The sequence below is a fragment of the Canis lupus genome, chromosome 24 (genome assembly GCF_048164855.1).
Source record: "Canis lupus baileyi chromosome 24, mCanLup2.hap1, whole genome shotgun sequence".
NCBI classification, from domain to species: domain Eukaryota; kingdom Metazoa; phylum Chordata; class Mammalia; order Carnivora; family Canidae; genus Canis; species Canis lupus.
The window spans coordinates 44,795,465-44,822,734 of NC_132861.1; the positions used below are offsets into that span (position 1 = coordinate 44,795,465).

The 27,270-nt window shown below is 40.4% G+C and overlaps 1 protein-coding gene across 1 annotated transcript in view; it reads left to right on the forward strand.

Moving 5' to 3' along the window:
• The first annotated feature begins 6,002 nt into the window (after positions 1–6,002).
• The window catches only part of PSMD1 (proteasome 26S subunit, non-ATPase 1), a 92,940-nt gene continuing 71,672 nt past the window's right edge, over positions 6,003–27,270 (forward strand). The window contains exons 1-8 of the mRNA XM_072796652.1: positions 6,003–6,193; positions 11,289–11,332; positions 11,973–12,046; positions 12,236–12,405; positions 17,542–17,747; positions 20,063–20,206; positions 22,459–22,685; positions 26,799–26,859. Coding sequence (XP_072652753.1) covers positions 6,178–6,193; positions 11,289–11,332; positions 11,973–12,046; positions 12,236–12,405; positions 17,542–17,747; positions 20,063–20,206; positions 22,459–22,685; positions 26,799–26,859 — 942 coding nt within the window. The 5' untranslated portion in view covers positions 6,003–6,177. The remainder of the gene's footprint in view (positions 6,194–11,288; positions 11,333–11,972; positions 12,047–12,235; positions 12,406–17,541; positions 17,748–20,062; positions 20,207–22,458; positions 22,686–26,798; positions 26,860–27,270) is intronic.

A 27,270-nucleotide genomic window follows, 5' to 3' on the forward strand; every position in this document is an offset into this window, starting at 1 on the left:
CAGCCACCTGCCTCGGGGCCAGGCCCCGGGACGTAAGATCTGCGGTTTATGGAGCGCGGCTCTAAGCCAAACCCCGGTTAGAGCACCTCGCCTCACCTGCGCGTCCTCCACGCCCGGGCTCGGGCGACCGCACAGCGCCGCCTAGTGGCAAAGCAGGGGCTTGATCCCGTGTTTCCCGGCTCCGACGCCGCCTGCCCTTATCAACTGATAACGCTGCAGCTCCAAAAGCAGTCAAGCCGGATTCTCGGCGGAAGCGAGCGGTCCTCAGACCCAGGATTCAAACGCCAGGAGGCCGGCCTTTGCGGGTGGGAGTGCGGGCGGGGGAGGGCGCTGCTCGGGCAGAGCTTAGCCCTCGCGGGCTGCCCGGCGGGGAACGCGGAGAAGGTGGAGAAAGCTCGGCGGGGGTTTCCTCCGTCCACCCTGCCCGAGGCCCGGCCCGGCCAGTACCTGTGTGAGCCCACGCATGACCTTGCTTGGGCTTTGAGGGCTTTTGTGTCACTCCTAAATTTGGAGGGAGAGAGTTGTTGATGAACAGAGCACTGCGTAGGAATTGTTTTGGTGATTTTGGTATGTCCTCAGTCTTGGTGGTTTTTTTTTTTTTTTTTTTTAAGATTTTATTTATTCATGAGAGGCACAGAGAGAGAGAAAGGCAGAGACACAGGCAGAGGGAGAAGCAGGCTCCCCACGGGGACCCCGATGCAGGACTCGATCCCGGGACTCCGGGATCACGCCCTGAGCCAAAGGCAGTGCTCAACCACTGAGCCATCCAGGTGCTCCTCCATCTTCTTTGAAGCTACAAATATCTCATGATAAAATCTTGGAGAGGGCAAGGGTTTTAGAGATAGGCGCGAGTTCTGGCATTGCGACAAAAACTGACCCTGCATTCATCCAACAAACATTTATTGAGCACCTACTGTGTGCCTAACACTGTGCTAGTTACTATGGGGGATAATGAGATGAATAAGATGTGGCTCACGCCCTTGAGAAGTTCCTGGTCTAGCTGGGACATGGGCAGGGAGACTGGATAATAACTGTGTGGGGCTAACAGCTATAAGGCAACACGTAGTGGGGTGGTTAAGAAAGGCCTATCTGGAAGAGGAACTGCTTGTTAGCTGAGGAGGAGATGGAGAGACAGACAAAGGGAAGAGCAAGTCCCAAGGTCAGAGATAAGGTTTATGCTGCATGGCCACTCTGGGAGCCACAGCAGTTCCAGGTGCCTGGAGCCTGGCATGCCAAGACAGAGTGCTGGGACATAAAGATTGGGCATAAGCTGGGTTGGGTGAAAGTCTTGGAGGAGAGAGTCCTTGTCTTCCTTGGGTTTTTTTGTTTTTGTTTGTGTGTGTGTGTGTGTGTGTGTGTGTATGTGTGTGTGTGCTTAAATATTTATTTATTTATTCATGAGAGACACAGAGGCAGAGACACAGGCAGAGGGAGAAGCAGGCTCCATGCAGGGAGCCTGATACAGGACTCGATCCTAGGATTCCAGGATCATGCCCTGGGCCAAAGGCAGGCACTAAACCGCTGAGCCACCCAGGGATCCCCTCTCCCTTGGTTTTGATGGTGCCTCTGGCTGGCTGTGAAGGATGGACTGGAGAATCATGAGATGGTGAGCAGGAAGTCAAAGCTGTTTCAGCCAGGAAAGAAAAGGGGGAGCCGAGACTGCTGGAAAATGGAGCCGGGCTGATGCGGGAGACATCAGGTAGACCAGATCTAGTACAGACAGGGTGAGTGGGAATGAACTGTCAGGTGTGCTTCCCTGCCCCCTGCCCCAGGGCTCTGTGTCATAGCTGTTGGGTACCCTTCACCACACCCAGATCAAAGAAGGAGACATGTATGGAGCTTTGAGGTTGTCGAGTTAAGGAGTATCAAACAGGGACATATGGTAAGTGTGTGAGTCTGGTGCTCCAGAGAGAGGATGGGGCCACAAGGATATGTTTTAGGAGACACTACTTTGTCTGTAGCAATGGGAGGCATTGATCTCTCACAGGGAGAATTCGGAGTGAGACAAAGGCTTTGGACAGAAAATCAGAAGAATAAAGCATAGGAATAGAGCCCAGGGGACACCTGCGTGGCTCAGTGGTTGAGCATCTGCCTTAGACTCAGGTCTTTTTTTTTTTTAGACTCAGGTCTTGATCTTGGGGTCCTGGGATTGAGTCCCTGTCTCTGATGAATAAATAAATCTTAAAAAAAAAAAAGAATAGAGCCCAAGACAAGGGCTGAGAGTTTCAAGGAGCAGAGGCAATGGTGAGAGTTGAGTGTTGAAAAGATCACTGTAACTACAGAGTACAAAATTACACAGAGAGGAAGAGACCTCAGGCCCGAAACATCCATCCAAGTGGAAGAGCAGAATCCTCAAGAAGAGAGGAGCCCCCTCCCAGGGTTCCCATGGGGCTTTGTGGAAATTAAAAGCATAATCTCCAAGCCAGAGACATGATCGGCCTCTCATAGAGAAGGCCTTCTCTTTGAAGAGCAGATGTGGCAACTGGCTTTCTCTTGCTTTAAAACATTTTGAATTAATTGTCAACACTATTTGTTTGTTTGTTTGTTTGTTTGTTTGTTTGTTTAGGTGGGGAGGGGGAGAGGGAAAGGGAGAGAGAATTTTAAGCAGGCTCCATGCCCAGGACAGAGCCTGATGCAGGGCTTGGTCCCATGACCCTGAGATCATGACCTGAGCCAAAATCAAGAGTCGGACACAAGCAACTGAGCCACCCAACCCCCCCCCCCCCACCTTTTTAAAATTGAGATCTAATTGATACATAACATTGTGTTGGTTTTAGGTGTATGACATGGTGACTTGGGTATATGTATATATTGGAAAATGATTACCACAGTAAGTTTAGTTAACATCCATCACTCATCATCACAATTTTTTTTCTTGTGATTAGAACTTTTTTTTTTAAAGAATTTTATTTATTTATTCATTATAGACATAGAGAGAGAGAGAGAGAGAGGCAGAGACACAGGCAGAGGGAGAAGCAGGCTCCATGCAGGGAGCCCGATACGGGACTCGATCCTGGGACTCCAGGATTGTGCCCTGGGCCAAAGGCAGGTGCTAAACTGCTGAGCCACCCAGGGATCCCCCGTGATTAGAACTTTTAAGACTGGGGGCGCCTGGGTGAGTTAGTCAGTTAAGCATCCAACTCTTGATTTTGGCTCAGGTCATGGTCTTGGGTCATCAAATAAATCTTAAAAAAAAAAAGAACTTTTAAACTTTCTCGCTTGGCAACTTTCATGTATACAATACAATATTATTACCTGTAATCACATTACATCCCCAGGACCTTTTTTTTTTTTTTAATTGGAGTATAGTTGAAACACAATTATACATTAGTATTAGATGAACAGAACTATTTATCTTACAACTGGAAGTTTATACCTTTTGACTACCTTCACCCATTTCACCCAAGTTACCACCATTTAAAATTCAGAAGATTTCACATGAAATTCTGATTTCTGGCTTTTCTAGAAAAACCATAAGCTTTCACAACATAGTCCTACTTTTTGTTGTTGTTGTTAGTGAGCTGGCGGTCGGGGAAGCAGAGGGAGAGAGTCTCAAGGGGGCTCCATGCTCAGAGTGGAGCCTGATGTAGGGTTTGACCTCATAACCCAGACATCATGACCTCAGCCAAAACCAAGAGTGAGATGCTTAACTGACTGGGCCATCCACGCGACCTAGTAGCCCTAGAAGTCTTGCACAGCAACGCTGCAGAAGAGGAGTAGCCACCACTCTTTCAGTGGGGCACTCATTCTTCATTTTTTAAAAAAGATTATTTATTTATTCATGAGAGGCAGAGAGACAGAGGCAGAGGTACAGGCAGAGGAAGAAGCAGACTCCATGCAGGGAGCCCGATGTGGGACTCGATCCCAGGTCTCCAGGATCATGCCGTGGACCGAAGGCAGCGCCAAACATCTGAGCCACCCAGGCTGCCCTCATTTTTCATTTTGGCACAGTCACCACCACCCTCTCCTGCCTCCCTGACACTTAGTTGGCACTCACTATCCTGCTGATCTAGTATCTCTATACACACTGCCTGCTCCACTCATTTCCATCACCTTTTATCATGTGTGATTCCTCTAGAAGTTTCAGGCATGCAGGTGTCTTCCTATGAGGGACTGGCCAAAGTGCCTCTGTAAAGTCATACTCCCAGTATTTGTTTATTTTATGTACACACCTCCCAGGGCAGGGCCTTTCAATCTGAGCTATAGGTTCATCAGAAGTGTTTAAGAATTATATTTGATATATTTTAACAACCTTAGCTTTAGAATACTAATTTAAACACATTCACATGTACACTCCAATGTGTCATCAACCAAATTTTAATTCAACCGCAAAATACTGCTTGCGCCAGTAGGTTACATTGTTTTGACAAGGCCTCAGAAATAATCTTTTTTTTTCCTTTCAGAAATAATCTTCAGTAATTGCTATCCAATTGATGAGTAGCTTGATGTTGCAAGGCTAGTAGCTTAAAAATGCCACCATCTGTCTCTAATCTTTGTTAAGGCTTTCGCAGGACTATTAAACTAAATTGGCTTTTGAAGCTGGTGCATGACTGCAAATGGCCATCACACCTGCCATTTCAAATTAGACATAGGAAAAATCAAGAGGGGCGCCTGGGTGGCTCAGTTGGTGGGGTGTCTGCCTTCAGCTCAGATCAGGATCCTGGGGTCTTGGGGTTAAGTCCCATGTCAGGCTCCCCCCCTCTCGCTACCCTTTCCCCCACTGTGCTCACTCTCTCAAATAAATAAAATCTTGAAATAGAAAAAGAAAAGAAAAAAAACAAAAACCTGTTGCTCTGGGGGGAAAGAACTAGACTGGTGGAAGACAAGAATGGGAAGCTTTTCTTTTTCCTTTGGAACACTTTCACTGTGTATCTTTTCACACTTCTTTTTTTATTTATTTTTAAAGGGTTTTACTTATTTATTCACAAGACACTAGAGAGAGAGAGAGAGGCAGAAGCAGGCTTCATGCAGGGAGCTGGATGTGGGACTCCATCCTCAGTCCCCAGGATCACTCCTTGGGCTGAAGGCGGCGCTAGACCGCTGAGCCACCCAGGTGTCCCTGCCCCACACCTTTTTTTCTTTTTCTTCTTCTTTTTTTTAAATAAATTTATTTTTTTATTGGTGTTCAATTTGCCAACAAATAGAATAACACCCAGTGCTCATCCCATCAAGTGCCCCCCTCAGTGCCCACACCTCTTTCAAACAACATACAATACTAATTCAGTACTAACTATTCCAAATGTTAAAAAAAAATTCTAAAACAAACAAAAAATAAAAATAAATAAAAATAAATTCTTTCAATTTTATTATAAATCAGTGATTACTTAGCGATTCATTATGATAAAACATTTGAGGATTTCTTTTGAAAGTGTGTTCTGCTTTTTTAAAAACGTCGAAACTCATTTTTCTTTTCTTTTTTTTTGTAAAGATTTTATTTATGTATTCAAGAAGAAACAGAGAGAGGCAGAGAGGGAAGCAGGCTCCATGCAGGGAGCCCAAAGCGGGACTCGATCCCGGGTCTCCAGGGTCACGCCCTGGGCCAAAGGCGGCCCTAAACCGCCGAACCACCCAGGGATCTCCCAAAACACACTTTTCTAACAAAATGCCCTTTGCATTGTTCCTACCCCCAAAAGTTTGGCCGGAGCTGGGAGAGGGAGGGGGATGAGGGCCGGGGAGGGCGGGGGCATAACTACGGAGAGTCCGCCCAAGCAGCAGGTGGCGCTGCGAGCACCGCGAGCCCCTGCCCGCAACACCCTCGCTCTGAGCAATGGCGGGTGATAATGGGGTCCTCTCTCTGGGGGTGGCTATTCTGAAGCCCGATCGCAGGTGCCCAGCAGTGTTCGCGCCGCAGCGGGAGCGCTGAACCTCGAGGAGGGTAAGAGAAAACATGACGCTCTCCGCGCACCCCGCGGCGAGGGCCGGGGCGGCGGCGGCGGCGGCGCGGAAAACCGCAGGCCGCGGCGGGGAGAGTTCGCGCCGAGCGGCAGGCGGAGCGGCGGGCAGCCCCGCGGCGGGCGGGGTCCTGGGAGAGACGCGAGCCGGCGGCCTGAGGAGGCGACTGACTGAGCAGCGCACCGGGGAGCGGGAGGCGCGGCGGAGCCCACGGGCCGGGAGCTGACAGACACACGGCGCGGCCGGGACGGCGAGCGAGCGGGCGGGCTCGTGCGGGACGCAGCCATGATCACTTCAGCTGGTGAGTGCGCCCGCCGCCGGCGCCCAAAGGGAGGAGCCGCCACGCCGGCTTTTAGCTGAGTCAGGGCCGGTGACTGGGCACCTCCCGGCGGAGCGCCGGCCTGCGCGGCCCCTCGCTGCCCGCCGCGCACCCCCGGGCCCGGGGGCTGCCTGTGTGGGCCGGCCTCCCCGAGGGCCCCGGCGGTCACCTCCGGCCGGGACGTGCCGCCCACCCGCAGCGCGTCCCACCCGCGGTCACACCCCCGCGCCCGCGCCCGAGGGGCTCCTGGGCCCTTTTCCGCCCCCGGGGGGTGGGGGGGCTCCCTCGATCCTGTCGCTTCCGAGTTTGGCGCCGGGGGATCGTGTGATCCCAGCGCTTCCCCGCAGGTGGTTGGGGGGGTGGGGGGGGGGGCGGCAGCCTCACTACTCTGTAGGCGCCCGGACCTAACCCCAGCTCCGTTCTCCTTGGGGTCCAGTCTGAAGCGCACTCGAGGCGGGGTGTTTCTCGGGGTGCTCCGCTAGTGTTCAGCTCGAGCGCCCAGACAGCCCCCCGGAGCCTGCTTGATACTGATAACCTGTCTGTGGATCGGAGACTAGGTACTCGGTAAAGACTTCTGCATTGAGGGAAGAATTCTTGGGCGTGCGGTGCAAGTTGCAACGCTTCACCGTTGCCTCTGTAGGCTCGGGTGATGGCCTTGAAATGCCAGGAGCTGTGAAGATAGGCCCCCACCCACCCACCCACCACCCACCACCCACCGCAGAGTCATTTGCATATAGCTGTCCACAGCCTTGGTGGTTTGATTTTTTTTTTCTTACCTGCTCTCTCTCTCTCTCTCTCTCTCTCACACACACACACACACACACACATCCTTTCCTCGTCCTGTGTTATCTAGGTTTGTCCACAAGTGTTTTGCTGTAAACAGGCTAGCGGTCAAACTGACTTGTTAAGGAGGAGCTCAAACCCATATATCTGTGGAGGATTGCTTGACCCTAGAAACCTAGAAGTTACCTTCAGAGATTTCCGAGAGCTGTCACCTGTACCTGGAATTAGACTTTTGTCCCCAAGCGATGCAAATGAAGTGAATTTTAGCTCAAAGAGGACAGAGTTTTTCCAGTCATTGCTCCCGAAAGGTAACGTTTCTTGCCACTTGTAAATGTAGGCGTCCTTCTGTTTCACATCCATCCAATGCCACGGCTGCTTCTTATCCCAAGCCATCTTTTATCTTTTGTCTGGGTTACTGTGACAGCCTTAAGATTTTGTTTTTCCACCGTTATCTTCATATAGTCCGTTCTTCTTGCTGTATGTAGGCAGAGTAATTTTTTTTTCAAACTTTAATCACAGGTCTTTTTTTTTTTTTTGCTTAAAATCTCTGATCATTTCCATTGTGTTTAGAATAAAATCCAGACTTTTAACCAAAGACTTAAATGATTTGATTTCTGCTTTGTCTACTACTCTCTTTTTCACTCACTACATCCTACTGCTCTTTCTGTTCCTGAGTATGTCAGGTTCTATCTTAACCTCAGGACCCTAGCACCTTCTGTTCCCTCTATCTAGAGTCTTTTTCCTCAAGTTTTCCCTTAGCTTCTCAATCTTTAGTCTCAGTTTGAATGTTAGTCTTTCCTGATCATTTTGTTAAAATACGCTGCCTACCTCTCTTCCCCTCAGCTGTCCAACTCATAGTTCTGTGATTACTTTGTTTACTTACCTCATTTACTATCTGGTACAATTTTGGGCAGCAAAACTTGTTAATTCTTAGAGCACTGCCAAACAGATAGATGGCAGATGTTCAAAAGTGTATTTTTTTTAAAGATTTTATTTATTTATTCATGACAGACAAAGAGAGGAAGAGACTGAGGCAGAGGGAGAAGCAGGCTCCATGCAGGGAGCCTGTTGTGGTACTGGATCCCAGGACTCCAGGATCACACCCTGGGTCGAAGGCAGGCACTGAACCATTGAGCCATCCATGGATTCCCCCCAAAAGTGTATTTTGAATGAAGAAATCAGTCAGCTAATCAAATCTATAAATTAATCCCTAGAGTATTTTAAGTAGAGGCTGAAAAAGCACTTGATGGGAATATAATAGAATTTAAACCTATTCCAGGTGACTAGTAATGATCTTTGAGGTCCTACTCTGAGACTCCGTGGTGATACAGTATATTGGTGGTGAGGCGTATTTGTTACTATCATTTGTTACATTTAGTGGATCACTTACCAGCCTTTGCTCAGAACCTTTTGTCACCTTGTTTCCACGTTCTTTCTGCTCACAGTGTCTTAGGATCTGTCCCAGGTGCTTAAAGACTAGCCTCATGGTTCTGGTATGGATTCATCAAGTTATTCATTCATTTTTTTCTCTAGTCACTAGCTAAGCAGTAAGAACAGTGGTGAATAAGAGATGAACACGTATTGTTAAATTTTTCAAAAGATTCAGCAGCAAAAGGGAGTGGAGAGGTAGAGATAGGTGGTTACAGGAGAGAGGTATGAGATTGAGTGGTTTTTTTTAACATAATATAGGCACATAAAGGGAAATTATGCTAAAAAGCCTTAAAGCAGTAATCTCCCACTCCTCTTTTCTCTTCCTCATCCCTGGAGACAGCCATTGTCTTTTTAAGATTTTATTTATTCATGAGAGAGACGAGAGAGAGAGAGAGAGAGAGAGAGAGAGGCAGAGACATAGGCAGAGGGAGAAGCAGGCTCCCTGCAAGGAGCCCAATGCGGGACTTGATCCCAGGACTCCAGGATTACACCTTGGGCCAAAGGCAGATGCTAAACCACCGAGCCACCCAGGCATCCCAAAACATTCATTTTCAACTTTTAAGCTGTTTCTTCTGGAACGTACTTCCATATTTATAAATAACATCCAAATATTGCTATAACCTGATTGAAGAAGTTTAGGTAATATCTGCTACTTTTTATCATGGCAGAAGAGATTTTTCTAGCATCCTAAACTTTTCACATTCCTTGTGTATCTCCCTCTCCCCCCATCTGAAGAGAAGTTCTGTTTTGTTTTTAAGATGGGAAGTAATTGTGTAGGAGTGTAGAGTATTTGATTTAATTGTGTTCCATGAACAAAGGCTGCATTTCTAAGCCAGGACAACAAATTAGTCATAAGGACAACAAATTAGTCATAAATAATACAAAACAGGAGGGTGTAAGAGATTCATCACCTCTTTTGAAGCAGTTCAAACACACCACTGATTGATGATAGGCAATGAGTAGCATTTTTAGTATGTTTATGAAGTGTTCTGCTGTTCATGATCTGTTCCACAGTTTTTTTAAAAGATTTTATTTATTTATTTATTTATTTATTTATTTATTTATTTATTTATTTATTTATGACACACAGATAGAGAGAATGGCAGAGACACAGGCAGAGAGAGAAGCAGGCCCCATGCAGGGAGCCTGACGTGGGATTCGATCCCAGGACTCCAGGATCATGCCCTGGGTGGAAGACAGGGGCTAAACCGCTGAACTACCCAGGGATCCCAATCTGTTCCACATTTAAAGGATTCTTATCTATCAGCTATCCCACATCACTAGTTCATAATCCACCCCACTCCCCCATTACATTTTTAATTTGTCTTCTCTGTTCTTTCAGTTTAGCCTTTCTGTTCTGGACTTCTCATACCAAGCTAGAGTACCAAGAAGTTCTTTTTATCTGCTCTTATGCTTTTAGAATAGTAGTATGCCCTAGCCAGCACAATGGTTCGTTTTGTTGGCTAAGTGTTGTATCCTTTCCTGTATGGCTCTCTAAAGACTGCTGGAACTACTTGGCAAACCTATACTTATCAATCAAAATGGCTACATCTCCTAAGTAAACTTATCTTGACACTTTTTAATCAACTCATAGTTTCAGTTCAGTGTTCCAGAATGATTTTAAGATCCATATGGAAAACATCCGAGAGACAGTTTAGTTTTGTGTGTTTTGTTTCTTTGAGATCTAAGGACAGTAATTCCCCATATGTTTTCTAATAATCCCTTTGACATATGACTATATTTCAAGGTATATTCTTTTGGAGAGGATAGTTTACTTTCCAGTGTTAATGCTAACACCTCAAGGTCATGTGGAGAACGCTGTACTTGGGTCATTTGAAGTCAGAACAAGTAAGATTGCTCATCATTTAACATACCTTCTCGGTTACTTGTGATACAAAGGAGGTGCCTTAATAGAGGCATCTTGAAGTAATTGGTATATTTTACTCTGTTGAGTTGATGACTTCACCTTTTTCTGTAAATAATTTCATAACTGTTGATTTATTTCGTGTGAATAAATTTATTCTAAAGTTGTCTGTGGAGGTTTCCCATTTTGGTCAGTTTGGCCAGAGATTTGCTCAAACTGTATTATCAGTATTACATGGAAAACTCATGGCCCTATAACTGGACCCTATCCCCACAATTTCTGATATAGTATAGATCTAGGAGAGGGCCAAGAATTTCCCTTTTTTAAGATTTTATTTATTTATTCATGAAAATACACAGAAGAAAGAGAGGGGGCAGAGATACAAGTAGAGGGAGAAGCAGGCTCCATGCAGGGAGCCCGACAAGGGACTCGATCCTGGGTTTCCAGGATCACGCCCTGGGCTGAAGGCAGCGCTAAACTGCTGAGCCACCTGGGCTGCCCAAGAATTTCCATTTTTAGTAAGTTCCGAGGTAATGCTAATCCTGTGTGTTCAAGGACTATACTTTGAAAACCAGTGAACTTGGCAAATGTAATTTTTGTGGTGTCATGGTGATTCGATAACATAATTCTTAAACTTCAAAATAGAAACAGTTACAGTTATAAAGAAAAATAATCATTCTTCTAGTGAAGTCACTCCTCAGTCACTCCTCAAAAACTACTTTTCTAATTGTGATATTTCTTTTTTAAAGATTTTATCTATTTATGCATGAGAAACACACACAGAGAGAGGCAGAGACAAAGGCAGAGGGAGAAGCAGGCTTCCATGCAGTGAGCCCGACGTGGGACTTGATCCCAGGTCTCCAGGATCACACCCTAGGCTGAAGGTGGTGCTAAACCGCTGAGCCACCTGGGCTGCCCTAATTGTGATATTTTTTAACTAAGTAATAGCTTCTATCTTAGCATATACTTCATAATCATGATATACTTTTTGTCTTATAGCTGGAATAATTTCTCTTCTGGATGAGGAAGAACCACAGCTTAAGGTATGAGTTGAAGAAAAATTAACTAGGGTTAATATGAACACTGGAAACTCTGAATTTAATGATATTTGTATATTTTCCATCATTTAAAAACACCATCTTAAACAGTCTATACCCATTCAAATCTAGCCCCAAAGGACGATATTTTGGCAGTAGCAATTGGTTTTCCCTAGAGTTTAACAAGGTTAAGGTAAAAAATTCTCAGTATGGCACCAGAACACTCCCCACCCACCCTTGTTTCTTTATCAGAGGAAAGCACAAAAAATTGTTCTTCTGTGTCACATATTTTTAAATTATTTTTATTTGACTAAACTTTGGAACATACTTAAAGTGGCTCTACAAACCTGAATTCATTTATATCCAGACTCACAATCAATTTTGTATATACAGAGAAGAAAGATGTTCGTTATATGGAATAACCTATGTCTAGTCTGATGTTTTATGATTGAAAACGGAAAGGAAATGTATAAACCCAAGAGAAAACAGAAGTCAGTAAATTTTTGTATTTTTCATAGGTTAAACGTTTTAGTAAATATAACTGAAAAATTGGCCATTGATTTGCCAGAAGGTTTTTTTTCTTTTTTTGGTAAAAAATTGTAATGGTAAGTCTCTCAATGTTGAATTTTATTTTTATCTTCTACAGGAATTTGCACTACATAAATTGAATGCAGTTGTCAATGACTTCTGGGCAGAAATTTCTGAGTCTGTAGATAAAATGTAAGAAATTATTTTATTTCTATAAATTGGATTAAAGTAGATCAACTAATTTTCTGAGAAAAAAAAATTGTGGATGTGGGTCATATGGCTTATTAATTCGTTTAGGATTTTGCCGCTACTAAATATGTTTAGATGGGATTTTTAAGGAGAACCAGTTTGAGCTAGACTTACACTTCTGATTTCTTTCAGAGAAGTTTTGTATGAAGATGAAGGTTTCCGGAGTCGGCAGTTTGCAGCCTTAGTGGCATCTAAAGTATTTTATCACCTTGGAGCTTTTGAGGAGTCTCTGAATTATGCACTTGGAGCTGGTGACCTCTTCAATGTCAATGATAACTCTGAATACGTGGAGACTATTATAGGTAATTATTTTCCATCCTGGTAAAGCTTTATCTTGTCAGCTTCTTTCTTGCTGTGGTGCATATAAAATTTTTGTTTTGAATTACTACTTGCTGTTGCCAAATTTAATTTAATTATTTTTTATTTTTATTTTCTAAGATTTTATTTATTTATTTATTCATTAGAGACAGAGAGAGAGAGAGAAAGGCACAGGCACAGGCAGAGGAAGAAGCAGGCTCTATGCAAGTAGCCCAACGTGGAACTCGATCCCGGGTCTCCAGGATCATGCTCTGGGCTGAAGATGGCGCTAAACCACTGAGCCACCCGGGCTGCCCGCCAAATTTAATTTTAATTGGAAGTTCATAATCCTATAATATTATGCAAGCCGAGTTTTTAGATCTGCCTTCCAATTTTGTGATTTATTATTTTTTGACATAATGAACAGTAACATTAATAATAGTAATAATGAAGAAACTTACCTCACAAAACATTTTATGGAAGAATCTAAGAAATTATTCAGAAAAGGTCTAATCAACCTAAAGATAGTTATCTTAGATTATAGTTATTGCTACTCCAATGAGCATTCTGTTATATGAAAAAGTTAGATTATTATGAGTAACTAAATGACAGCTGTTTATAGAGTTATTTTTTTTCCTTTTTTTTTAAATAGAAGTATATATAGAGTTATTTCTAATACCAGAAACCATTATTGACTGTCTTCATTCTGCTAGGCACTTTGCTACTCATTTTTCATGGCATGGTTTATTCCACAGCTGCCCTGTGAGGAAGGCCATATCCATTTTACAAATGAAAAAACTTGAGTTTTGAGATGATAGAGACACATGGCTATTAAGTAGGCTTACTTCAAAATCCATATTATTTCTACTAGCAACCATCATTTTTTTTCATTTGTTTCTTTATTTTAGAAGTGGGGGTAGTATACTGGCAAGACTTTGGGCTCTTTATCTTGTAAATTAAACTATAACTAAGGTTTTGTTCAGCGATTTATAGCTTTTTTTTTTTTAAGATTTTATTTATTTATTCATTCATGAGAAACAGAGAGAGAGAGAGAGAGAAAGGTAGAGACAGAGGCAGAGGGAGAAGCAGGCTCCATACATGGAACCCAATGTGGGACTTGATCCTGGGTCTCCAGGATCATGCCCTGGACTGAAGGAGGCGCTAAACTGCTGGGCCACCCAGGCTGCCCAGCAATTTGTAGCTTTAAAAAAATTTTTGAAAACTCCTGATCTAATAGATGAAAGAATAGACTGCATACCCTTCAGACAGTTCTATAGGAATATCAAGCTTTCAATCATAGTTACAGAGAGCACAAGGGTATATTCTTTCAGTAGTGTAGTATATTTTTTTGAATAGCTGATTTTTTTATTTTTTTTTAAAGATTTTATTTATTCATGAGAGAGACACACACAGAGAGAGAGGCAGAGACACAGGCAAAGGGAGAAGCAGGCTCCATGCAGGGAGCCCGATATGGGACTCGATCCCAGGTGTGCAGGATCACGCCCTGGGCTGAAGGCGGCGCCAAACTGCTGAGCCACCAGGGCTGCCCTGATTTTTTTTTTTTTTTTTTAAGATTTTATTTTTTTTTAATTTTTTTAATTTTTTTTATGATAGTCACACACAGAGAGAGAGAGGCAGAGACATAGGGAGAGGGAGAAGCAGGCTCCATGCACCAGAAGCCTGACGTGGGATTCGATCCCGGGTCTCCAGGATTGCGCTCTGGGCCAAAGGCAGGCGCCAAACCGCTGCGCCACCCAGGGATCCCTAAGATTTTATTTATTTGACATAGAGAGAGAGGACAAGCAGGGGGAGTAGCAGACTGAGAAGGAGAAAAAAGCAAGCGCTGCGCTGAGCAGGGAGCCCAATGTGGCGGGCCTCTGTTCTCAAAACCTGGGGTTATGATTCTAGAAACCTGGGGTCATGACCCTAGCTGAAGGCAGCCGCTTAATTGGCTGAGCCATCCAAGCGCCCCTGAATTGCTGATTCAAAAGAGGTCTGGCTTATTCACCTGAACCCTTAAAAGGAGAAATTTGGCCTTCTCTTTCAGAAATTGGGAAGTGCTGCACAAGCTGCTTCAAAGGATACTTTCAAATGTCTGTGACGTTCTAACTAGAATTCTGCATTTATGATTTTAAAGTTTTTGCTGTTGCAAGTAACTTAATCCTGTTGGGAGGGGGGTCATTGAATTGGAATTTTCATCTATAATTCTATGGAAAGAACAAGTGGTTTTAAAGAATAGACCATAACATTTGAAACATGGAGCGCTTTCTCTATTGAGTTAGAAATGGGGAGTTAAAAACACATAGCCTCTCTTCTTTTATTTCAAGGATTTTTTTTTTTTAACGAATACTGATAATTTTTTCAACAATGATGTGCAAGTGCTTGCATTGCTACTATTTTACAAAACATGTTTTAAACAGAACTGTTGGTCTGTAAGTGGCTATGAGGTGGTAGATGCCTTCCCTCTCTAAATGCTGTCCTCTTAGCTTGTAGAAGGCAATTGTTGATAAATCAACCAATCCTCTTTGCTTTTTTCTTTGTATGAAAGTGGGGGAACTTCTAGGGTTTTTTGTTTTTAAGATTTTTATTTATTTATTCATGAGAGACACAGAGAGACAGAGACACAAGCAGAGGGAGAAGCAGGCTCCCTGCAGGGAGCCTGGTATGGGACGCCAGGGTCATGCCCTGAGCCAAAGGCAGATGCTCAACCACTGAGCCACCCAGGTGTCCCTGGGGATTTCTAGTTTTTTAGGCACTGTTAAAATGGATCATTTTGAGGGTGCTTGGGTTGTGTAGTCCGTTGAGTATCTGACTCTTAGTTTCAACTGAAGGTCATGGGATGAAGCCACATGTTGGGCTCTGTGCTCAGCACAGAGTCTGCTTGAGATATACTCTTCCCCTCTATGCACACATGCTTTCTCTCAAATAAAAAAAAAAAAAGGAATGGATTGTTTTTTGTTTGTTTTGTTTATTGTATTTTTAAGATTTTATTTTTTTATTCATGAGAGACACAGAGAGGCAGAGACATGGCAGAGGGAGAAGCAGGCTCCATGCAGGGAGCCCAATGTGGGACTCGATCCCAGGACTCCGGGATCATGCCCGGAGCCAAAGGCAGATGCTCATCTGCTGAACCACCCAGGCATCCCAAGAATGGATTGTTTTGAACATCAGTGAAATTTGTGAGGGGATACACAAAATAGAATTTGGGAAGAACTTCCTAGGATCTTATTGAATATTATACATCCAGAAAATTCAAAACTAGTAAATTTTCTTGCTGTTATAAGAAGACTTTAGATGGGAATGAGACTAGATTCTGGGATATAGTTGTGATATAAACCTGGTAAGTAAAAGCGTGAATCTTATTTGAAACCTTAGAGGTATATTTTTTCCCTTCAGTTATAATTTAAGGAAAATCCCCCAGTTGTTCAATTCTGTTACTTTCTGATAAGATAGGTGTAATGTTTCATCACTTAACTATATTTGGTTCAAAAAACTCATATTAGGAACTGGTAAAGATTTTCTGCAACCAGAATTGTTTTAAGGTCTGCTTTTTGAGTGCGATTTTATTCTTATTAACTGTAAGTAAATGTGCATGGTTCTGCCTGGATGGACCCTGTATGTGATATATTCCAAATTACTAAAGGACTGCTTCTCCCAATATAGATCCATTTAACTTGAGCCATCTAGTGGGCCAGTAATTCTTTTTTTTTTTTTTTTTAAGATTTTATTTATTTATTCATGAGAGACAGAGAGAGAGAGAGACAGAGACAGAGAGAGAGGCAAAGCATAGACAGAGGGAGAGCAGGCTCCATGCAGGGAGCCTGATGTGGGACTCCATCCCAGGACTCCAGGATCACACCCTGAGCGGAAAGCAAACACTTAACTGCTGCGCCACCCAAGCATCCCTGGGCCAGTAATTCTTTATGCTAATTCAAATCATTTGTTTCTCAGGGCTATAGTTTGCAGCTAATTAATCTTGCCCTTGTACCCTTTCTTCTTTTTGAAAGGGAGAATGACAAGTCAATGAGTTATAGAGAATATAACTATTGTATGTCATTCACTTGGGTATTTACTCATCTTCCTTATGAAGGTGGAAGAAGACTTAGGAAAATTCCTTTTATTGGTTATTCCTAATAAATTTAAAATGTGGTTGTAAAGTAGTGTGAGTTGTAAACAAATATTTCTCATCAAGTATGCTATTGGTACCTTTCAGTATGTTGCCCTATTCTCTCCATCCACCCAAATCATTGTGTAATGTGAAAGCCAAATTGTGCCTATGTATACCACTGGATTTTAACACTGGCAGTGAGGTGGGGGTGGGGGGCTGAGACTGGGGATTGTGTAGGTTTCACCCACCTTACTTTGGAACAGCATGTCAACAGATATGTGACAATTGCTGGAAAGGTTTTTGGAAATCTTTGGAATTGTCTTTAGAACCTGTGGTACATTTCAGATCTCACTATTATTTTACAAAGATGATTAGACATGGTCTTTACTGTCAATGAGCTAATAGTTTCACTAATTTGAAGAAGTCTAATTTATTGCTCTGTGATAATTGTTATAAGTGGTCTTTTTAAATATCCTCAGTAATAGCAAATTTTTGTTTGTTTTTAAAGATTTTATTTATTTATTCATGAGAGACAGAGAGAGAGAGAGAGAGAGAGAGAGAGACAGAGACAGGCAGAGGGAGAAGCAGGCTTCATGCAGGGAACTCAACCTGGGACTCCATCCCAGGTCTCCAGGATCAGGCCCTGGGCTGAAGGTGGCGCTAAACCACTGAGCCACCCAGGCTACCCCCAAATACTTGTTTTTGAAAGTGAAACAGTAGCTATTTGTAGCCAACTCTGATAAGCAATACAGTCAAGTTGAGTAATATGATTTTGGTCAAAGTATCATAGCAAGATAGAAATGTTTTGAATAATGTCAGCTTCATTAGAATTAGTATATAAGCCTCCCAGTGTAACTGTTATGAAGGGAACAATATTAGTTTGAAAGTATAACTTCTAGAATTTAAAAAGCCTGAAATTTGTTTATTACTCTATAGTTTTCCCAGAAGTTATGATTACAGAATGTGGGCATTTGTCTTTTCTAGTAGTTTAGTCCTGTTTACAAGGTGATTCATTGTTTTATTTTCTTTATAGCAAAATGCATTGACCACTACACCAAACAATGTGTGGAAAATGCAGATTTGCCAGAAGGAGAAAAAAAACCAATTGACCAGAGATTGGAAGGCATTGTAAATAAAATGTTCCAGCGATGTCTAGATGATCACAAGTATAAGCAGGCCATTGGTATTGCTCTAGAGACACGAAGACTGGATGTCTTTGAGAAGACTATACTGGAGTCGGTAGGTAGATAATGTGATTTTAAAGATTGTTATTGATGGGGAATCAGCAAAGCAAGTTATTTAAAAACCATGGATAATGAAAAGAAAATCTAATTTAGAAATAATAAGGTGCTCTTTTGCCAGATGTTTTATTTTTACATTTACATATGAACTGTGGCTGTGTTTTTTGGTCATCAAATACCTGCTTTTATCTTACCACATTCATTCCTTTAAATCTTGCACGGGGAAGATGTTTTAAATATCCTGCCCCCTCCTTTTTTTCCAAGATTTTATTTATTTATTCATGAGAGCCACAGAGAGAGAGAGAGGCAGAGACACAGGCAGAGGGAGAAGCAGGCTCCCTGCAGGGAGACTGATGTGGGACTCCATCCCAGATCCTAGGATCAGTACCTGAGCTGAAGACAGACGCTCAACCGCAGAGCCATCCAGGCATCCCTCTCCTGCCCTTTTTAAGAATACTGTACTGATTATTTTAATGCATTTATTATGGCTAAACCTACAGACTTGCTTCTTGGTTTGAGGATGTTTTGCAATAATTATGACAGTGGTAGTAATTCTGTGTAAGAAAGTGGTCAGGAAGGTGCAAGACTGAGTTAAATGGACATTAATCTTCATGCCCACTTTGCCTGCCTTACCACCTGTCTTCGTGAGCTGGCTCTCTGTACTCCAGCCTCACCTCAGTTCCTACATGTACCCTGCCCCATTCCTCTTACCAGAAATAATGTCTGTGCTGAAAATATTCTTTTCTTTACCTCCTTTATTCCTGTTCAAGATTGAGAGTTCACTTTAACAGTCACTTGCTTACAGATCCATTGATTCCCAGCACCCATACTGTCCACTACCCCCTACTGCAAAGATTAGGTCCAATTCTCTTGTTAATTTCCGAGAGCCTTGTGTTTTTTTTTCTTATAGAGTCTACCACTATAGTAACTAATTAGTGGTAGGTAACATTTGTGTTTAGCAGCAGTGATAAGAGTTAAATGAGTAAATGAATGAGCGACCTAATATGATAGAATTGGATCTTGTTCTATTCTGTTTTATTTTGGGGCAATTTTTCCTTGTCTTCATGTTATAGAATTAAAATATTTATTTTCATTCACTCAACAAATGTTTTTTGAATGTTTGCTGTATGTCAGACACTGTTCTAGGCATTGGAATAGTGGCAAATGAGACCAACAACAAAGTTCCTGCCCAGATGGAGCAATCCATTGGGGGAATAGGTAATTGAGCAAATAAAAATATAAAGTAAAGGGGTGACAAATGTTCAAAAAAAGAACAGAGTAAAAAATGCCTCTTACTTTGCATCCTAGGGCATGTATATGCATATGACTTAAGTTTTATGAAACAGTACCTACTTTTGCTACTTGTGATAACTCTGATATTTTAAAATTGTATTTCACCAAAAATGTGGGTCCCATTAAGTTGATTTCATTATACAGTGATGGGTCACAACTTGCTTTTTGAGAAGTACTCCCATAGCTCTTCAATATGCTTGTATGTTGAAGGATTTTATAAGTTGGTATCTCAGATGTTGAATATGCTTTGGAGAACTATAAGATATACATAGACTAAAAATTTCCTCAAGGATAAGATATACATAGACTAAAAATTTCCTCAAGGAGAGCACCAGCTCTCTGCAACAGCACTCAAAACTTGAATCACTCAGAGCTGGAGAATAGCTCTATCGTACTGTGTTCCTGGCTATCAAGTGTAGACAAAGCAGTAAGACTTGGGGACTAACAAGATTGGGGGCAGAAGGATAAAGGACTTCAGTAGACATACTTGAAAAACATAGCCATTTGGTGTATGGACAGTTGTATATATCTTTTTTTAATAATTAACAGCATCACTCTTATAGTATTCTGTGTTCACATAGTGAGAATTCAGGGTGATCACTAAATATTGTTTTCAACCCATTTTTTATGAAAAGAGGAAATAGGTCATTTTAAGATTTTTATCTAAAATGTTTATTTTTAAGTTCTGTTTTTCAAGTAGGAGATAAAGCTTTGGCTGCTTAAAATAACTAAAGAACATAGATTAAAGTAATTTGATTTGTTTTTTTTTTTAAGATTTTATTCATTTATTCATGAGAGACCCAGAGAAAGAGAGAGGCAGAGACACAGGCAGAGGGAGAAGCAGGCTCCCTGCAGGGAGCCCTATTTGGGACTTGATCCTGGGACTCCAGGATCATGCCCTGGGCCAAAGGCAGGCGCTAAACCGCTGAGCCACCCAGGGATCCATCCCCCCATTTGATTTCTAAATAAAATAATGCTTCAGTAACCAGATAATGATGTGTCTTGAAATTTCTCTTTCAGAATGATGTCCCAGGAATGCTAGCTTATAGCCTCAAGCTCTGCATGTCTTTAATGCAGAATAAACAGTTTCGGAATAAGGTACTAAGGGTTCTAGTTAAAATCTACATGAACTTGGAGAAACCCGATTTCATCAATGTTTGTCAGGTACTTATGTTATGTTATGTTATGTTATGTTATGTTATGTTATGTTACCTTAACTTACATCACACTACTTTATGCTGCACTGCTGGGCTGCGCCTCACTACTTTACGTTACGTTAAGTTACTCTCATGCTTTCATATGTGTATCTCAGTTGATTTTCACAACAGCCCTGTGAAGATTAAGGTGTACACTTATATTTTTTAGTGGTAAGAAACAATCTTACAAAGCTAAAAACCTGTTCTGTTATAATGCATCCTGTGTATTCTTTTTATATTTGGAAAGTATTCCAAATATTTAAGGAAATTTTGGAAACTAGGTCAAAAAAAGTAAAAGGTAGAAGAAGAGATAAAAACAGTACTTATGCTATGTCATTCTAAAATGAATTTCAGGTGTAAAAATGATCGTTGGCTTTAATACCCAGACACAGCCAAAACATTTGGGTATATTTTATCTCTTTCCATGTATGAATTTGCTTGTACATTTTTAAAACTTAAGATCATCCAGAAAATGAAAAGTGTATCTTTCCCTTTCCCTAGGCCTTTTCTCAAAGATAATGCTTACATTTTTTTCCCCCATTTATTAGCACATCTTTAATGGCTGCATTGTATTTTGTTGACTGGAAGTGCATGAGTTTTCTTTTTAACAATATCATACTATATGAAATTTTGTATTCTGCTTAGAGCATAGCACTTTGTCATGGGTTTTGTTACTTTATCACTATAATGTGTTCTCATATATTTTCATCCTGTATACATTTTTAAAATTTAGAGTAATGCATCTTTTTTATATGCTTTTGAAGCAAGTTTGAAACATAGAAAAGCCTGGAAGAAAAATCATATCACTGAAAACCAACATTTTAGTGTATTTCTTGTCAGTTTTCTCTATATAGCTTTTTGGAGTTTTGTTTGCTTTTAGTTTTTAATAGTTTTTTGTTTTTTATTTTTTATTTTATTTTTTTAAATTTATTTATGATAGTCACACACAGAGAGAGAGGGAGAGAGGCAGAGACATAGGCAGAGGGAGAAGCAGGCTCCATGCACCGGGAGCCCGATGTGGGGATTCGATCCCGGGTCTCCAGGATCGCGCCCTGGGCCAAAGGCAGGCACTAAACCGCTGCGCCACCCAGGGATCCCAATAGTTTTTTAAAATATAAGTGTTTTAAAACTTATATGAAATCAGTAGTCCTCTGCTCACCTGTGTATTTCAGTTTTATTCCTCAGAGGCAGGTTTTGTTTTGTTTTGTTTTGTTTTTTTTAAGCTGTTTTATTCCTTGTTCCTTCAAAATTTTTTAACACTTTTACATTTTTAAAATACATTTTTTTGAACAAGTAATAGTACAGTTGCATGATTCAAAATTTAAAAAGAACCAAAGGGAATACAGTGAAGTCTTTCCACTCCTTCCTTTGACTCCTAAGTTCCTTTCTCTGATGGCAAACAGTATCAATTATATGTATCCTTCCAGTTTTAACATTTTTCCATGTTCTAAGTTTTCACAGACTATTGTTTCAACTATTTCTTGACTGTGTGATAATCATTTAGTGGATGCACTTTGCCTTAACCATTCTCTTGTTATTGATCATTTATTTTGTTTCCATTATTTCCTATTCTTAATTTGTAATAACTTTGATTAATGTGTTCATTTTGAAATTAACTGTTTGCTGCTTTGAGGAAACAAAATTTAATTTGAATTCTTAAAAAATAAAAATCCTAAACTTACTGGATAGTTTTGTTGAAATATGACGGATTATAAGAATAATAAGAGAAATACTTCAAAATGGTTATTTTAGTGCCTTTTATTCTGGCCTAGCATGATACAATGTGTGTTAAATGAATGACTCCTATAATATACGGTTAAGCAGAAAATTCAAATTAAGGAGCACTTGATAATAAAATACAGGTAAGATTTGAAGAAGCCAAGATTCATTCACCTACTAATTATCAAGTACTGCTAATTGCCAGGCACAATATTAGGAGCTATGAATATAAACTGTTGCTTTTCTTATGGAAAGAAGATGCCATTTTAGGAAAACTGCCTAGTGCCAGGATCAGAAATGGAATGCTAGAGCTGGAATTCAAATTTAAAATTAATCAGTTTTTTTTTTTTTTAAGAAAGAAATGGAGTATTAGAATATCTTATCTCCAGTTTGCCTGTACTTATATTTTAAGGTTTTCTGTATTATTAATTGTCATTGTCTAAATATTTTATTGGCAAAGTTTTCAATTATTATGTAATTGTCCCTTTATCTGCATTTCAGTGCTTAATTTTCTTAGATGACCCTCAGGCTGTGAGTGATATCTTAGAAAAACTGGTAAAGGAAGACAACCTCCTGATGGCTTATCAGATTTGTTTTGATTTGTATGAAAGTGCTAGCCAGCAGTTTTTGTCATCTGTAATCCAGAATCTTCGAACTGTTGGCACCCCTATTGCTTCTGTGCCTGGATCCACCAATACGGGTACTGTTCCAGGATCAGAGAAAGACAGGTATAAGTATCTTTTTCTGCATCAGAGCTAATTGAACAATCTTTATTTCTTTTTGCAAATAGTTGGAATATTCATAGACTGCATAGTCTATGAAGAATTTCAAAATTAGCTTTCATAGATTGTAAAGTCTTACTAAGGCTATTGCTCTGTTTTGCACTCTGTTGGGTACATTAAAGACCAAAGAAAGGGACCCTTCTAGAAAGAAATGGAAGTGATTGATAGGGCCAATTGCGTATTGCTAGCTAAGCAAGTAAATAAAATTTCAGGTGGGTAGAGCACCTTGGTTGTTCAGTTGGTTGAGTATCCGACTCTTGATTTCAGCTCAGGTCTTGATATCATAATCATGAGTTCAAGCCCGTGTTGGGCTCCATACCCAGCATGGGGCCTACTTAAAAAAAAACTTCAGATTGGTTAAGTGTGCTAGAATTTAGATATTTGGAAAGTAAGAAACATTTCCGGCTTTTTGTGCTTTTATTAAAACTAAATATGTATTTATCTTAGGCCCATACAGTATTAGATTTTATTTTTTTGTAATTTCTTATGTATTTAGACCATTTATTAAAAATATTTAAATGTGTCTTTGCAATGGAGCGCCTGGGTGGCTCAGTTGGCTAAGCGTCCAAATCTTGATTTCTGCTCAGGTAATAATCTTGGTTGTGAAATCAAGCCCTGTGTTGGGCTCCTGCTCGGTGTGGAGCCTGCTTAAGATTCTCTCTGTCTTCAGATTTCACTGGCCTTCTAACTTGCCCTCAAAACACCAGAAATAGTCCTGCCTCAGTAAGGTTTTCTTGAATTTTAGTTTTTATTTTTTATTTAATTAAATTTTTTTTTTTTTAATTTTAGTTTTTAGTATTTGTTTTCTTCCCTTATTTTTCTTTTTGGGGACCTATTGTTAAATGTAAGTTGGATTTTCTTTTCCTAGTCTTCTATATTTCTCACTTCCTTTTGAATTCTTTTCAGCTCTTCATTTCTTTTAATTGAATAATATTTTAGATATTATAAAATGCACATATCCTGATGCTACAGTTGAAGGAGTTCTGACAATATAAACACCCATATAACCATCACCTCTGTTATCATCCCAGAAATTTTTCCTGTGCCCTTTGAGGTCAACCCATTCCCCCTGAAGCAAACACTGGTTTGCTTTCTGTCAGCATAGGTAGTTTTGCCAGTTCTGAAGTTCATAAAACTGGGTCAGATAGCATGTCTTTTGTTTCTGCTGCTTTCACTCAACACATTTGTGATGTGTATCTGTTTTTTGGATGAATCAGTAACTGATTCCTTTTCAGTGTTGAGCAACATTTCATTGTATATACCAGGTTTGTTTATTCATTCTTACATTGATGGACATTTGGATTGTTTCAGAACATGACTATTAGGAACATTCCTGTATAAGTCTTTTTGTGGACAAATGTTTTCTTTTGGGTAAATATGTAGGATTAGAATAGCTGGGTCACAAGGTATATATTTAACTTGGTAAGAATCTGCCAAACTATATTCATCATGGTTGCCCATTTTACCCTCCCAGCAACAATGTATTAGCATTCCATTTGTTTGTTTGCCAACAGTAGATGTTATCTCTTTAATATTACTCATTCAAGTGGTAAAAAGTGATGTTTTGCTGTAATTTTAATACAAGTAATTTGTCAGATATATTGTTATGAATATATTCCTCTAGTCTTTGGCTTATCTTTTCATTTTATTGGTATTTTTTGATGAACAGAAGTTTTTATTTTTGATAATCCAATTTTCCATTTTGTTATCCCAATCTAAGAAATTCTTTGCCAACTTCATAATTGTAAAGATATTCTGCTACACTTTTTTCTGTAAGCTATATAGTTTTAGTTTTGTGTTTAGGTCTGTGGTAGAACTCAGCTTAACCCTTCATATGTGGTGTGAGGTAGGAGTAGAGTTTGTTTAGATGCATGGATGTCTAGCAGTTTCATTACCATTTGTTTATTATTTTTAAAAGATTTTATTTATTTATTCATGAGAGACACAGAGAGAGAGAGAGAGAGACACAGGCAAAGGGAGAGAAGCAGGCTTCGTGCAGGGAGCCCCATGTGGGACTGGACCCCAGGACTTGGGAGCACGCCCTGAGCCAAAGGCAGCCGCTCAACCGCTGAGCCACCTAGGCATCCCATTACCATTTGTTTAAAAGACTGCTTTCCCTTTTGAATTTCTTTGGAGCTTTTGACATGCGATAATGTTGATAGATTTCTCTATTCTTTTCCATTTATCTATTCATCTTTCCTTATACCAGTACCACAGTATCTTTATTACTAAAGCTTAAGTTAGTGGAAGTCCTGTAGTTACAATCTCCCTTTTTTCTCCCTCTCACTGCCAAGTTTTGGGTCTCTTCCATTTCTTACAACTCTGGGGTATTCTCATTGTAATTGTATTGAATCTCTTCAATTTGGGGCAAATTAAAATCCTCTAACTATTGATTTTATAATCCATAAGCATACTATTGTTCTTCATTTATTTAGATTTCTTTTTTTTTTTTTAAGATTTTATTTATTCATGAGAGAGAGAGAGAGAGAGAGGCAGAGACACAGGCAGATGGAGAGGCAGGCTCCATGCTGGGAGCCCAACATGGGACTTGGTCCTGGGTCTCCAGGATCACACCCTAGGCTGAAGGCAGCGCTAAACTGCTGAGCCACCCGGGCTGCCCTATTTAGATTTTCTTTAATATTTCTCAGCAGCATTCTGTAGATTTTAGTTCAGAGATTTTATACATTTTTTTCTTAAATTCATTCTTAAGTATGTTTTTTTGATGCTATTGCTAAGTGGTATGTTAAATTTCAATTTCTAAAAATCACTTATTAGGTCTAGTAAATTTTTTTATAGATCTTTTTATAGAATTTTCTACATAGAAAATGTCATCTGAATGGAAACAGTTTTACTTCTTCCTTTATAATTTTCATACCTTTTTCCCCCTCTTGTTTTTCTGCATTGGCTAGGATTTTCAGTGTTATTGGGCAGACCTAAGAGTGAACATCCTTCATTGCTGATCTTAGGGGAGTAGCATTTGGTTTATTTGTTAATTTAAATTTTTTCTTTCTTACTTTCTCCTTTATTTGTGTTGTGTTTATTTGCTTTTATGTACTATCTCAGTTAATGTTCTGAAATTATTTTTCTTCATTTCTAATTTTCCCCTAGTTTTATTTCATTTCTGAGTTTTCTAATTCTGATATGTTTTATTCTTTTATATTCTGTATAATTTTCTTTTCTTTTTTTTTTTTTTTTACTTCTTTTGAAATAAATTTTTTTTAAGAGAGCAGGGTGGGGGGATAGGGGGGTTGTGAGGGAGGGGCAGAGGGAGAGGGAGAAAGAATCCTAAGCAGGCTCCATGCTCAGTGCAGAACCCAGGGCAGGCTTGATCTCACAACACTGAGATCATGACCTGAGCTGAAACCACAAGCTTAACAGACTGAGGCGCTCCAACGCCCCATAATTTTTCTTTTCTAATACTGTATGGGATTTTACTTTGCTCCTTGTCTATAGCTTATGTTTACTGAAAGTTGTTTTCCTGACTTTTTGCAAGAAGGCTATTATGTTACGGAGTTTTAAACAAAATGGTGTCTTATGATCTGAGATTGCCTAACTGTTTACATTCTCACTTTTATTTGGGCTTCCTTTTTCCTTTGTTTCTGCCCTGTTAATTTGTATTCTGTGCCCAGCATTTTCTTCTCAGTAGAGTGCTTTGACCTAGAAGGAAGCATTGACTGGTTGGTTTTAAGAGCTGTTGGGGTCCCAACTGCTTCACTTAAACTAGCATTTTGTAGCTGCTGATGGTGTATTTCTACCTGTTTTGGGAGTTTGAGGGATGCTTTGTCATCTGGTTTTGTTGTATTTGTTGTCCATCCTAACCTGGTTAGTTGCTTTGTGTGTTTTTATGAATTTATTTGGAAGAAATTAAATCCCTGGGCTTTCTCCATCTTATAGAATCTTGTGTTTCTTAAGGGAAATACTTAAGTAATTAAATATTTTTTCCTTGCAAAATACTTAATTTGAACATGATTCACACCTTCAATTTGGTAACAAGTTACCTATACATACTATTTAGAAAAGATTTATCAGATTAATAATTGTTGGTTCTCTTCATTTTAGTGAGTCAATGGAAACAGAAGAAAAGACAGGTAGCGTACTTGTAGGAAAGACACCAGAAGTGGTAAGTATGTTTTTTGAAGTTGAGGTTACCATTTAACATATATTCCCACAGTATATATTGTAAGTTATTTTAATATGTTATATATCTGCCTTTATGGAGGTTTAATATTAAGTTTAATAGCAAAATCATTTTATAAAAATAGATCTGTAAAGTAAAATTTTAAGGACTGACCCTAGAAAGCACTTAACTTAAAAAAAATCAAATCCGGAGATCCCTGGGTGGCTCAGCAGTTTAGCGCCTGTCTTTGGCCCGGGGCGCAATCCTGGAGTCCCGGATCGAGTCCCCGCCTCGGGCTCCCAGCATGGAACCTGCTTCTCCCTCTGCCTGTGTCTCTGCCTTTCTTTCTTTCTATCTCTCTCTCTCTCATGAATAAATAAATAAATAAATCTTAAAAAACAATCAAATCCTTAG